Here is a 13,132-nt window from a genome sequence, read left to right on the forward strand (position 1 = left end):
TGATTTCCGTAATATTGGATGGTATATATATAAATGAATTTGTGTGTGGTGGAGGAAAAAATAAAAACTTTTTCAATAAAAAATAAGAAAAAGTCACACACAACCAATGAAATTAAAGAAATTACACAAAGATAAAAACCAAAACAATGGAGATCTGGGGTGGATAGCGTCTCTATTGGTCAACCAACCCCAGGCCAAACGGCAACATTTTCAATTTCTTCCAGAAGGCCAGGCGTAGGGTGACAGATCCCATGGGAGAATATTCCAGAATACTGATTCCAATATTCAACATAACAATTGAAAATGGGATAAGACAATACCAGGTAGTCCTAAATTTACAGCCACAATGGAGCCCGAAAATTATGCTGCTAAGTGAAAAATTTAAGAGAGTTTCGTCACATTTTATGACATTTCTTGCCACATTTGTCTAGCGACAACTCTCCCAACAGATCTTTAAGATGATTGGCAGGAAGGTCAGAGGGACACCCCTACTGTAAACGCCTGATTGGTCAGATTGTAAAAATATGTTCCAAGGCGCCAGAATAGACGTTTTAGTTCCTAACACCATGGGAAATTTGTCTTTTCCCAAGGTCTTAGGCGACCCCTGTGAAACGGTCATTTGACCCCCAAAGAGATCCCGACCCCCAGGTTGAGAATCACTGGTATAGACAATGCTTGATACTTTTTTCCCTTAGGCTACTTTCTTTATCGCTAAAAATAAAACGGCTAGTTATATCATAAACTATTTCTTGCATCCATTTGGATACAGACAGCAATTACCTGGGTTACAGCGCAGCTTTTGTTATGTCTAGGAAGGACTTTAACTGCATATTAAGCCACCAAAACCATTTTCACTGGAAAAAAACAGATGTAATATTGCTGGTTGTTATCAGGAAAGTTGGTCAGGCAGTCTGTTCAACTACTTTACCTATCTCAAGTTTGTAAGCTGTAAGTTTGTAAGTAAATCTATAGCTAATTTAACAAATATTTGCACTTTGCCTTGGAAAGCAAATAGTTTTAACTATTGGAAATATGCAGACATACGCATATTTTCTCTCTGATGATAGGAATAGATAGATAGATAGATAGAGAGACACACAGAGAGAGAGAGAGAAATAGTTACACCTGTTTGTTAAGTGACTCTGGATTTCCATTACTTATTGTTTAGTTTTAAACATATAGAACTTTATTTTACGATGTAGGTTACATATTATGAATAGTTTCTTTTACTAAAGATACATATATATAGAGAGAATTTTTAATCAACTATATGATATAAGATTAAATTTAGATAAAAGAGATTTAATATTCTTTACATTGTTGTAACCTTTAGTAGTAAGATGGTGAGGGAAAATTTTTAATTTAGAATTGTAAGAATTGCTAATAATGTATAAAATTAACAGAAAATTTTATACGGGAAGAGAGATAAGACCCTCCATGGAGCGAGTGATGAGAAAATAAAAGTTTGTATATGATTGATTTTAAGCATTGTTGTTGTGTTTATAACTATATATTGTTTTATGTCATGGTGAAGAAAAATAAAAATTTTTATACCGGATGTATATTGCCTTTTTATATGTCTTAAGCCATCCTGAGTCCTCAGAGAGGGGCAGCATATAAATGCAAACAATATCCAGAAGTTATTGCTGTTAGTTTCAATCAATCAATCAATCAATCAATCAATCAAATTAATAAATAAAATAGTGCATAAACTTACTACCCCCACTGCCCCCCCCCACAGCAGCCCATCACTGCAAACAGTATGGCCGCCTCCCACTCCTCAGAAAGACTCTCCCCACTGCCACGCACAGCGCTCCTCCTCCCCCCCCCTCCATCTTTTCTTACACTTCCCCGACTCCTCCCATACATTCCCGGGACGCTTCCCATTGGCGGGTTGGCGCCCCCCTCTTTTCTCTCTCTCCCCGCCCCCTCCCCCGTTATCTTTCCCGCCCTTTCGTCACTTCCTGACGAAGGGCCCGCGGGAGGGGGAAGGGTGAGGAAAGGGGGCGGGGGGAGGGGGGAAAGTGGGCCGGCCCTCAGTGACAGGCCAGGGTCGGGCGGGCGAGGTGAGGTGCGCGCGAGGGTTTGCATGATGGCGGGCGCCCGTCGTCCGCGCCGGTCTTCCTTGTGGCGGCGGCCGCTGTTGCTGCTGCAGTGGCCGCTGGTGGACGGGTTCCGGCGTCGCCGCTAAAAGAAGAGCAGCTCCGGCCTCCGCGCGGATGGGGAGCGGCGGTTGCGAAAGAGGGCGGCGGCCTCCTTCTCCTCCACCTCCTCTTTTTCCTCAGTAGCAGCGCCGGTTTTTCTGACGGGGCGTCTTTTCGGGTCCGCGAAACGAAAAGGAAACTCGTCCCGGCCGCCTCAGGCTGGGAGCTGCCCACCCGCCCCGCTGGACCGAGGGGATGTTGCGCTGGATCCGGCAGCAGCTGGTAAGGGGGGAGCGCTGAGGCGGCTACTGGTGGAAGGCGCCGGTGGGTGGGTGAAAAAAAAGAAGGTCCCCTTCCCTCTTCCTTCAACTTTCCCGGGGTCTCGGCCCTCAGAGTGGAGCCCCCTCCACACACACGCGCGGGTTCCAGCTTTGGACTCCCGCGCTTTCCTTTCACGAGCAGCAGCTGCTCGGCCGCCCCGCAAAAGTGTCCAAAAAACCAAAAACACGCCCCGGAGACGAGTTTGAGAGGCCCGTAACTGACTTCGTTTCTTTCTTTTAATTTTTTTTAATTAATTTATTTCCTCCCCATCCACGTGGCCCGGGCTAAGCAAAGAAGAGCTGCCTTTGCTTCCTCCTCCCCCGCCAATAATATATATATATATTTTGCCTGTATTTTGTATGCCGCTCATTCCAAAGCATATTCAGAGCGGCTAAGTACAATAATATTAAAATACAATCGCAAATGCATTGGAATTGGATGTATTTTGGGATTGCGCATTGGATATGTTGGCAACCTCCTCTTTTCTCTGGTAGCTGTGTAAAGGTGGTCCTCGATTTACGAGAGTTCGTTTAGTGACCATTGGAAGTTACAGTGGCACTGTGTGTGTGACTTTTCAACCCTGATGATGGTGACATCGCCCTGCAGGGTCACATGAAAAAGCAACATTCAGATGCTTGGCGATTGATTCATATTTATGACGGTGGAAGTGTGCCCCAAGTTGTGTGATCCCCCCCCCTTGAACAAAATCAATAGGGGAAATCCAGAGTCACTTAACAAACCGGTGTAACTATTTCTCTCTATCTCTATTCCTATCTCTCTGTCTATCTCTGTCTCTTATCTCTATCTCTATCTATCTCTATTCCTATCTATCTGTCTGTTTCTAATCTCTATCTGTCTGTCTCTAATCTCTATCTATCTATCTATCTATCTATCTATCTATCTATCTATCTATCTATCTATCTGTGCTGTGTCCAACAAAAAACAACAACATTAAAATCAATTTAAAATACTTAATTAAAACCCTAATACAGACCTTTCGATATCACTCATGGCCTGATCTGGACAGTATCACCTTCAATCAACTGCCTCAGTAACTAATTAACAACTGCTGTGATTCATTTGACAGCTGTGGCAAGAAAAGATTCCAGGCAGAACTTGATTAATTAAAAAAAAACTCTCCCGGCAACAGAAATGTTGGGCTCTGTTGTGGTCGTAAATGAGAACTACCTGTAACCCCTTAGCTTCAATCCAAACCTTTTTTAAAAAAATTGTTTTTTGGGTACTGTTTATAAGAGGTGGCAGGTGAGGGAAAGAGATTTGTGCTGATAATTACCAGAAAGTTGAGTTGGGAGCAGCTGGGTTTCTGAGAGGAGAAGGAAGTTGCCAAGCTGTGGCCAGCTGAGACCTTTTGCTTGTTCAAGGTGTTTTTCCAAAGTGCAGTGGATTTTGCAGTGCCATAATCTCAGAATGGGTGCTCTTCATTTTTCCACTTCTTTCCTTGAGGTTAGCGCTACATCTATGATTTCTGGGCTTTGTTGTGGTTTCCCCCCCACACATACAAATGTTAGAATTAAAATTAAGATCTGTTCTTAGCCCTCTGCCTGTGATAATTAATGATGGTGATTTACTTTTAAACTCCTGAACATGTCTTTTCAAAGCATAGCAACATTACAATTTGTTATGAAGCAGCACATCTTTTTTCGAATAAAAGTGGGCGGATCTGCGGGGAAAAGTAGAATAATTTCCTCTTGGCTGTTCCTTTCTTAAGAGGCAGAATGTCATTCGCTTTTATCTTTGGCTTTAACTCCCAGCTCCATCTAACTTCCTAATGCTTAGAAAACATTTAGACCAATAAGATGTGATTCAAAATTCAACCACATCCTTCCTGCATTTTTAGAACAAATGTTAAAACAATTTGGAGCAAGTTTTTCCCCCCAGATATTTGCTCATCCAGATAACAGTATTATAACATAAGATACAGTAAATGGGAGCATAAATATGGACCTCCATTAAGTAAAATAAATATTCCTTGGTGTTAATTGTCTTTCTTCCCTCACCCCCAAGACCATCTTGTTTTACAGACATCTTGTGTCTGTAAAATAAAAAAATATATTTGCCAGCTAATGGAGAAAAATATTAAAATCCCCTCAAGCATTTATAAGAAGCGGAAGTGATAGCAAATACATCAATTTAAATTGTTAATATAATAAATATAAAATATAACCAATATAAACCAAAGCTCTTGGGGAGGAGGTGGGTATCTGTATTTTTTTAAAAGTGGGAAGAGGTTCTTAGAGAAAAAAGTTTAAGAAAAGCTGTTTTAGATCATCTATAAAATGAACAATACAATTTGATAATGCATCACAAAAGTATAAACGATGGCAACAAAATGAAGAATAATGCTTCAAATAACTGGAGAACCATATAAAAATTTTAATAGCTTATTCATTATCTCCTGATTATATTTACAACAGTATAGTATATGGTTTGGCTTTCATAGAAGGATTAAACCCCCTTATGTAACCTGCTCAGGAAGGTTCATTATATAGATAAATAAAAATATAATGCATCTCTAAATGGCGTTTAGTGATTCAACATCTCCTGGAATATTATTAGCAATAGTTCAAAAGTCCTTTTAACAAATTGGCTCTAGAATATTTAGATTGAAATGCAGCTAACATTAATTTTTCTTGACAGCATATATTGCTTTGATATTGAAGCAAACTGGTTTTGGTTTATCATACCTAGGGGGCAAAGGCTTTCTTTCCCTATGGGGCTTGGTAATTCATTTCATACATTGTAGGAGACAGCCTTAGATTAAATTGTTTTCACTGTTTGATTAGAGCTGAGTAATGGTTGTGATTATTGGTATTTTCTCTTTCATATATGCTAATTACATTTGCTGATAGGATTAACCCCGAGTCTGCGGAGAGGGGCGGCATACAAATCTGATTAATAAATGATTAATAAATTAATTAACACTTGGTAGGTCCCTAATACGATAATCCGAAAGTTTCCCGGAAGGGTCAAACAAAAATGACAAAATAGGAAACATGCTGGGTGTACAGCTTCCTCAATCTGATGCTCTCCAGTTTGGTACAGATCCTGAATTTTGCAGTTAGCTGAGTGGTCTGAACATTTGTAGCCCCATCATTTTTAAAGAGGCTGAGGATGGTTGCTTAGTCTAATCTTAGGTATTTGCTATATCGCTGCATGATTCACTGGGTTTTTGTTTTGTTTTTCTCATTAGTTGTGATCAGAACAATAATTCATGAGATCATATAATTTTTATAAAGTGCATTTTTCAGTCTTTATAATGTATTCTAGGAAAGAAAATACCTTATTTCTGTATCAAAAAAATAGACACTATTCCTGCATTTGTATGCTGTTAGATATACAGTGGTACCTCAAGATACGAACCCCTCGTCTTACGAACAACTCGTGATACGAACCCGGGGTTCAGAAAAATTTTGCCTCTTCTTACGAACTTTTTTCAAGTTATGAACCGGCGTTTGGAGACTGCTGGGAAGCCGCGCGGCTGTTTTAAAAGGTAACAGCCGGGCGGCGGGGCTTCCCAGAAGCCTCCCGAACGCCGGTTCGTAACTCGAACAAAGTTCGTAAGAAGAGGCAAAATTTTGCTGAACCCCGGGTTCAGTTCGGGGGGGTGCTGGGAAGCCCCCCAGGCCGGCTGCGACCTTTTAAAAGAGCTGCGCCGCTTCGCAGCTGTCTCCTGAAGCCGAACGCGGAAGTTCGGCTTTGCCGTTCGGCTTCAGGAGACAGATGGGAAGCGGCGCGGCTCTTTTAAAAGGTCGCAGCCGGCCTGGGGGGCTTCCCAGCACCCCCCAAACCCCGAATCCGGGTTCAGGGGGGTGCTGGCAAGCCCCCCAGGCCGGCTGTCACCTTTTAAAACAGCCGTGCGGCTTCCCAGCAGTCGCCGAAAGCCGTTTTTTTGCGGGGGTTTTTTTGGTTGCACGGATTAATTGACTTTACATTGTTTCCTATGGGAAACAATGTTTCGTCTTACGAACCTTTCGTCTTACGAACCTCCTCCTTGCACCAATTAAGTTCGTATCATGAGGTATTACTGTATTTAGCACTTTTTGTAGAATGACTGTTTATGTCTCATTAGGACGGGGCCTATATAATCATTATTTTTTCAAAAATGTTATAATACATTAGCCTTAGTATTAATTGTATGTATTATTAGTCATCTATACAAAATTTTCAGTATGTATGAAAGTAAATGGACTTATGGTGAGGATTCATTGTGAACTATTCATTGTTAACTTCTTTGAGGAAGCGAGATGGCATTGCAATGAAATCTGCTAGACAAGATTTTCTGGACAGTGAAACCTCGCCCAATAAAGGGGGAGATCATCCATTTGTACTTCAGATAGCTGTTTCCTTGAGTCAATTGTAGGAACTGAGGTTTCTGCAGTTGGATCATGAATGAAACGATTGAAAGTGTAGGGACTTCACCAAGCTCACCAGCATAATATAGCCTTATGGACACAAAGTTCTGCCAAACCAATTCTTAAATCATATTTGGACATTGCTTTTTAGCTGCTTTTCAACTATTAATCTTTCAATTGACAAGTTTGATTAGAAAACATTTGTGGAATAAGCTGCAAAAGGGATTTGAATATTCATTTTTTAAAGTTTTAAATAGACTGGGGTCCAGATATATTTGAAATAAAGGTTTTAAAATTGATTGTGGGAATCTTTTCCTGTGGAAAATGCTGTTTTACATTATTTAAGGAAACGTGATAGCATGAGAATTTGGACATTGGACACTAGGGGGAGTTAGAAGCAACTGAAGATTATAATTAAAGGAGAACATTTAAATTTGACTTATTTACACAGAATAGAGCAAAAGAACACTAAATATATGTGAGATTTTTGTAAGCAATGGTTCCAGAAACTCATCTTAGAAGTATCTGCCATTATAGATAGACGGCTTTTAATAAATGTTGTGGAAGAGGAACAAGTTTTGCCGGACAAAGCTGGGACTGATCTGAAAGTAGATTTGAACATACCAGGCTGCAAGAATGACATGGAAAGAGATGTTACCCTTGATATTCCAATGAAATCAGCTGATATCTTAACTAAAAGGAATGTACAATTGCAAACCATAAGACTTTTAAAATTAAGATTTACAAAACAGATCTGTTAATCTGAAGGATGGGTGGGGAGGGCAAAAAACAAAATAAAAACAAGCTCCAGGATATTATTTGAAGGTATTAAGGATCAAAATTGTAAAAAGTAAAAGGAAGAACTATAAAATGGGTTTATTTGATCAAGATTAAAGCAGTTACCAGCATATTGGTTTTTTTAATTCACTTAGTGGACTTTTGCTGATTAGGACTGGATGATGAAGTTATAAGAATCAGTTTATAGATAAAAATAAGATGTAGAGATAATAGATTTTTGGTTATGTTTTAACATACGTTTTTTAAAAAGTTGTGGCAGAAGAGGAAATATTTATATATTTTCTTTTCCTTTGCTTAATCTATATGTTTTGCATTATTTCTTTTGTAATTTCTACCACATTTTATATGCCTACCATCTTTAATAAAATTATTTTTAAAAAGGAAATATGGTGTTGAGATTGGAATATTTAGAATGTTTAAGAGCTGTCCAGGGTGTTCTTTCTTTATAGCAATTGTCACCATTATATTGGGGGGAAAAATCAAGTTCATCTTTGATCTCATTTGTTTTTTAATAGTGGCCAGGCTATCATGCTGTAGTTCTAGTGTAATTACTATGAACAGAGATTAAATTTACAACAATTAGTGCAACATGGTTGAATTGATAGCTAAAGGGAGTTTACTCCCATCTAAGTATTAACCCTGAGAAATCCTGCTTAAGGGTTTTTTCTTCTTCTCAGGATTAGCTAAGGTCAGCCAGGTGCTAGCTGCTACTTAAAGCAAGTAAACCTTTTAGTTCTAGCAAATCCTAGCCATGTTTGGAGACCAAACACTAAAATGCCAAATAGTTTGTTATAAATGAATGGAAAAAAAGGTGAAAGGTTTATATGTTCTGAAGATAAACCAGAACGGAAAAATAGCAAGTATTCTAGAAATATCAGGCTATGATAACTCAATGCAGCCAAGATCTGTTCCATTACGCACACCCATCCCAACCTACAGTTCTGGCACTAGTACTGTTTCAATGACTTGTGTTTAATCTCAGGCCCTGTGACTCTGCCAGAGAGAGGGTGGCTCAAAGAAAAGTACCAGCACTGTACATCGAAGTTCCTCAAAATTCCATTTACCCTATGACAATCATTAAGTGTTGTACCTCATGATTCATGACAGATTTATCTTTTCTTTTATGTATACTGACAGCATATGTACCAAAGGCAAATTCCTTGTGTAAAGAATTCTATTTATTTGAGATGTCATATTGGCACATCTGGGGAAACCCAAATCTGAGCGTTTCTGAGATTTTCCCACCCAAAAGAAAGTCAAAGTCCTGCCACAGCACCCACATGTCCATCAAATGGTCCAATCAATGTATTCTCCCAACTGGAGATGCCTCCTAGTCCCGCCCCTCTAGGTACAGGGTAGAGTGGCCTTGACTCTCGGAGAAAGGAATGTTATTATGACTACATATCTCCCCAATTCCATCTAATTCCCCCCCTCCCAGTTTCCCACAGTCCTAAATGTGGCAGGCCTGAAGATCCAACGCCCAAGATGGTTTCCAGGCCTGACATGATATTTATATATTCTATGTTTATCGTTGGGAAAGATAATTTTTGTTTTTCATACTGTATACCCCCACTCTGAGTTGGATGGCCTTGTAAATCTTGTTAATAGATCCTTCAATGTTTTTGTCAGTACAATTTATCTCTGTCTAGGTTTTGCACACAGTGGGTTAAATCCAATATTTAACAAATAACAAGAGTTGCCAAGAATATGGAAGTTTTGCATTTTCTATAAAAAGTTGAATGAAAAGCAAATGAGCAGGAAGGAACAAATGGGTTTATTTTTATTTTAAAATGTTATGCTGCCCATTTCACTGCCAAGTGACTTTATTCCCTAAATTAATTTTTGTTGCCTCCAAATTGTGTTATCCAGTACTTTTTTCAGTAGCAAATTTAAATGAACTCAAAACTTGTTTCTTTTGCCTATGTCCAAAACAGGGTTTTTTTTGTTTAGAATTGTTTCTTGACCTCATTGCTGGTATCATTTTCTCCGTAAACAATTTTTTTTTCTTTCATTCATATTTTTGCAGCAGTCACTCATATACAGTGTTCCCTCGATTTTCGCGGGTTTGAACTTCGCGGAACGTCTATAGCAGAGGTCCCCAACCGCCGGTCCGCGGACCGGCACCGGGCCGTTGGGGGTTTTCAGCCGGTCCGCGGCGCCAGGGCCCCCTCGGCCTTTCCGCACCACCAGCGGCGCTCCCCCCGCCAGCCAGCCAAGCCCCGCGCCCGCCGGAACCAGCTCCTCGCTCTCCCCCCGCCGCCCGCCGCGTTTGCAGGAGGTGGGGAGGGTCGGGCGGCCCGCCAAGGCCAGGAGGGATGCCGCTGCCCCCCCTTCCCTCTCTCCGCCCGCCGCTGCGCCTCCTTGACGCCGAGAGGAAATGCCGGCAAAGGCTTTTCTCAGCGGAGGTCTTCAATGTCGGGGGCGCACGGGCGGTTGCACGCGCTCCCTATCTCCCTGCTAGCCCACTCGGAGTATTCAAAATAAGAAAAACCTTTGCCGGCGAAGGCTTTTCTTATTTTGAAGATTCCGAGTGGGCTAGCAGGGAGATAGGGAGCGCGTGCAACCGCCTGTGCGCCCCCGACATTGAATATCACCTTCGCCGGCCCCACCTCTCCTGCAAACCCCCTTGCTGAGAGCCCGGGGCGAAAGTGCTCTCGCAAAGGTGAGGCGGGCAGGGCGTGCGCGCGTCACCGCTGAGAAGAACGGAGAACGAGAGTGAGTGATAGCAACAGACAGCAAGATAGAGAGAAAGTGAGAAAGAGAGAGTGAGAGAAAGGGGGGGAGAAAGAGATAGCAAGAGAGAGAACAAGAGAGAGAAAGAGCGTGAGAAAGAAAACAAGAAAGAGTGAGAGAGAGAGAAAGCAAAAGAGACAGAAAGAAAACAAGAGAGAGAAAGTGAGAAGAAGAGAGAGAAAGAGGGGGAGAGAGAGAGAAAGAGAGGGAGAGGGAGAAAGAGAGAGGGAGAGGGGGGAGAGATAGCAAGAGAGGGAGAGAGAGAAAGAGAGAGGGAAAGGGGGGAGAGATAGCAAGAGAGGGAGAGAGAGAAAGAGAGAGGGAAAGGGGAGAGAGGGGGGAGAGAAAGAGAGAGGGAGAGAGAGAGGAGATAAAGGAAGAGGAGAGAGAGAGAAAGGAAGAGAGAGAAAGAAAGAGGGATAGAAAGAGAGAGAGAGTGAGAGATGCTCAGTGAGCCTTTCTTTGAAGTTGCCTTTCTTTCTTTCTTTCTTTCTTTCTCTTTCTTGCTTTCTTTCTTGCTCTTTTTCTTTCTCTCTTTTACCTTCCCTTCCTCTATTTCTTCTTTTCTTTCTCCTTCCTACCTTCTTCCCTTACTCTCCCCTTTCATAAGTTTCCTTGCTTCCTTCCTCTGTTCCTGTCCCTTCCCCCCTTCTTTCTTTCTTTCCTTCCTTCCTTTCCTCCCTCCATTTCTTGCTTTCCTTTTCCTTCCTCCCTTCTTTCCTCCCTCATTCCCTTCTTTCACTCCTTCCTCTCTTACTCTCCCCTTTCACACCTTTCCTTGCTTCCTTTGCACCCTTCTTCTGTTCCTGTCCCTTCCCTCTTTCCTTCCTTCCTTCCCACCCTCCGTCCATTCATTCACCCATTCCTCTCTTGATCGCCCCTTTTACGGCGCCGCTGACAGCTAGCTCCCCCCCCCCCACCGGGCCATGGAAAACTGGTCTAGCTTAAAGCCGGTCCCTGGTGCAAAAAAGGTTGGGGACCTCTGGTCTATAGTATACCACGGTTTTTCAAAAATATTAATTAAAAAATACTTTGTGGTTTTTTCCCCTGTACCATGGTTTTTCCTGCCCGATGATGTCATATAGAAACATAGAAGTCTGACGGCAGAAAAAGACCTCATGGTCCATCTAGTCTGCCCTTATACTATTTTCTGTATTTTATCTTAGGATGGATATATGTTTATCCCAGGCATGTTTAAATTCAGTTACTGTGGATTTATCTACCACATCTGCTGGAAGTTTGTTCCAAGGATCTACTACTCTTTCAGTAAAATAATATTTTCTCATGTTGCTTTTGATCTTTCCCCCAACTAACCTCAGATTGTGTCCCCTTGTTCTTGTGTTCACTTTCCTATTAAAAACACTTCCCTCCTGGACCTTATTTAACCCTTTAATATATTTAAATGTTTCGATCATGTCCCCCCTTTTCCTTCTGTCCTCCAGACTATACAGATTGAGTTCATTAAGTCTTTCCTGATACGTTTTATACTTAAGACCTTCCACCATTCTTGTAGCCCGTCTTTGGACCCGTTCAATTTTGTCAATATCTTTTTGTAGGTGAGGTCTCCAGAACTGAACACAGTATTCCAAATGTGGTCTCACCAGCATTCTATATAGCGGGATCATAATCTCCCTCTTCCTGCTTGTTATACCTCTAGCTATGCAGCCAAGCATCCTACTTGCTTTCCCTACTGCCTGACTGCACTGTTCACCCATTTTGAGACTGTCAGAAATCACTACGCCTAAATCCTTTTCTTTTGAAGTATTTGCTAACACAGAACTGCCAATACAATAGTCAGATTGAGGATTCCTTTTCCCCAAGTGCATTATTTTACATTTGGAAACATTAAACTGCAGTTTCCATTGCTTTGACCATTTATCTAGTAAAGCTAAATCATTTACCATATTGCCGACGCCTCCAGGAATATCAACCCTATTGCACACTTTAGAGTCATCGGCAAATAGGCAAACCTTCCCTACCAGACCTTCCCCTATGTCACTCACAAACATATTAAAAAGAATAGGACCCAGAACAGACCCTTGTGGCACACCGCTTGTAACCTGACTCTGCTCAGAATACTCGCCATTCACAACAACCCTCTGGTGTCTATGCTTCAGCCAGCTGCAAATCCATTGAACTATCCAGGGATTAAGTCCAATCTTCACTAATTTATCTATCAGCTCTTTATGTGGAACCGTATCAAAGGCTTTGCTGAAGTCCAGGTAGGCAATATCCACGGCACCACCTTCATCCAACACCTTTGTGACATAGTCAAAGAAATCAATGAGATTAGTCTGACATGATTTGCCTTCAGTAAAGCCATGCTGATTTGGGTCCAATAAGTTATTGTTTTTTAGGTGCTGATTTATCCTCTTTTTCAGTAGAGTCTCCATCATTTTAACTGTGGTGTCATTTAACTTTAACAATATAACATTGCCAAACTTTCGTCTGCCTTTAAAAAACATTTTTTAAAAATAAACTTTAATAAATAAACATAGTGAGTAATAATCTAAATGGTTGCTAAGGGAATGGAAAATTGTAACTTAGGGGTTTAAAGTGTTAAGGGAAGGCTTGTGATACTGTTCATAGCCAAAAATAGTGTATTTACTTCCGCATCTCTACTTCGCGGAAATTCGACTTTCACGGGCGGTCTCAGAACGCATCCCCTGCAAAAATCGAGGGAACACTATATATATTTTCTGTCTTGTTACTCTATTAAGTATCCTTTTCTATTTTCCCCATTAGCATAACTATGAGCACTTT

General features: G+C 41.2%; 1 protein-coding gene across 3 annotated transcripts in view; it reads left to right on the plus strand.

The window, feature by feature from the left end:
* The first annotated feature begins 1,966 nt into the window (after positions 1-1,966).
* ATP11B (ATPase phospholipid transporting 11B (putative)) overlaps positions 1,967-13,132 on the plus strand; it is a 130,433-nt gene continuing 119,267 nt past the window's right edge. Inside the window, exon 1 of one of the 3 annotated variants that reach the window (XM_070753703.1) lies at positions 1,967-2,426. In XM_070753703.1, coding sequence (XP_070609804.1) covers positions 2,400-2,426 — 27 coding nt within the window. In that variant the 5' untranslated portion in view covers positions 1,967-2,399. The remainder of the gene's footprint in view (positions 2,427-13,132) is intronic. The other 2 variants (XM_070753704.1, XM_070753702.1) reach the window with 2 other exon arrangements.

Source organism: Erythrolamprus reginae, chromosome 5 (genome assembly GCF_031021105.1).
Source record: "Erythrolamprus reginae isolate rEryReg1 chromosome 5, rEryReg1.hap1, whole genome shotgun sequence".
In the NCBI taxonomy this organism is placed as follows: domain Eukaryota; kingdom Metazoa; phylum Chordata; class Lepidosauria; order Squamata; family Dipsadidae; genus Erythrolamprus; species Erythrolamprus reginae.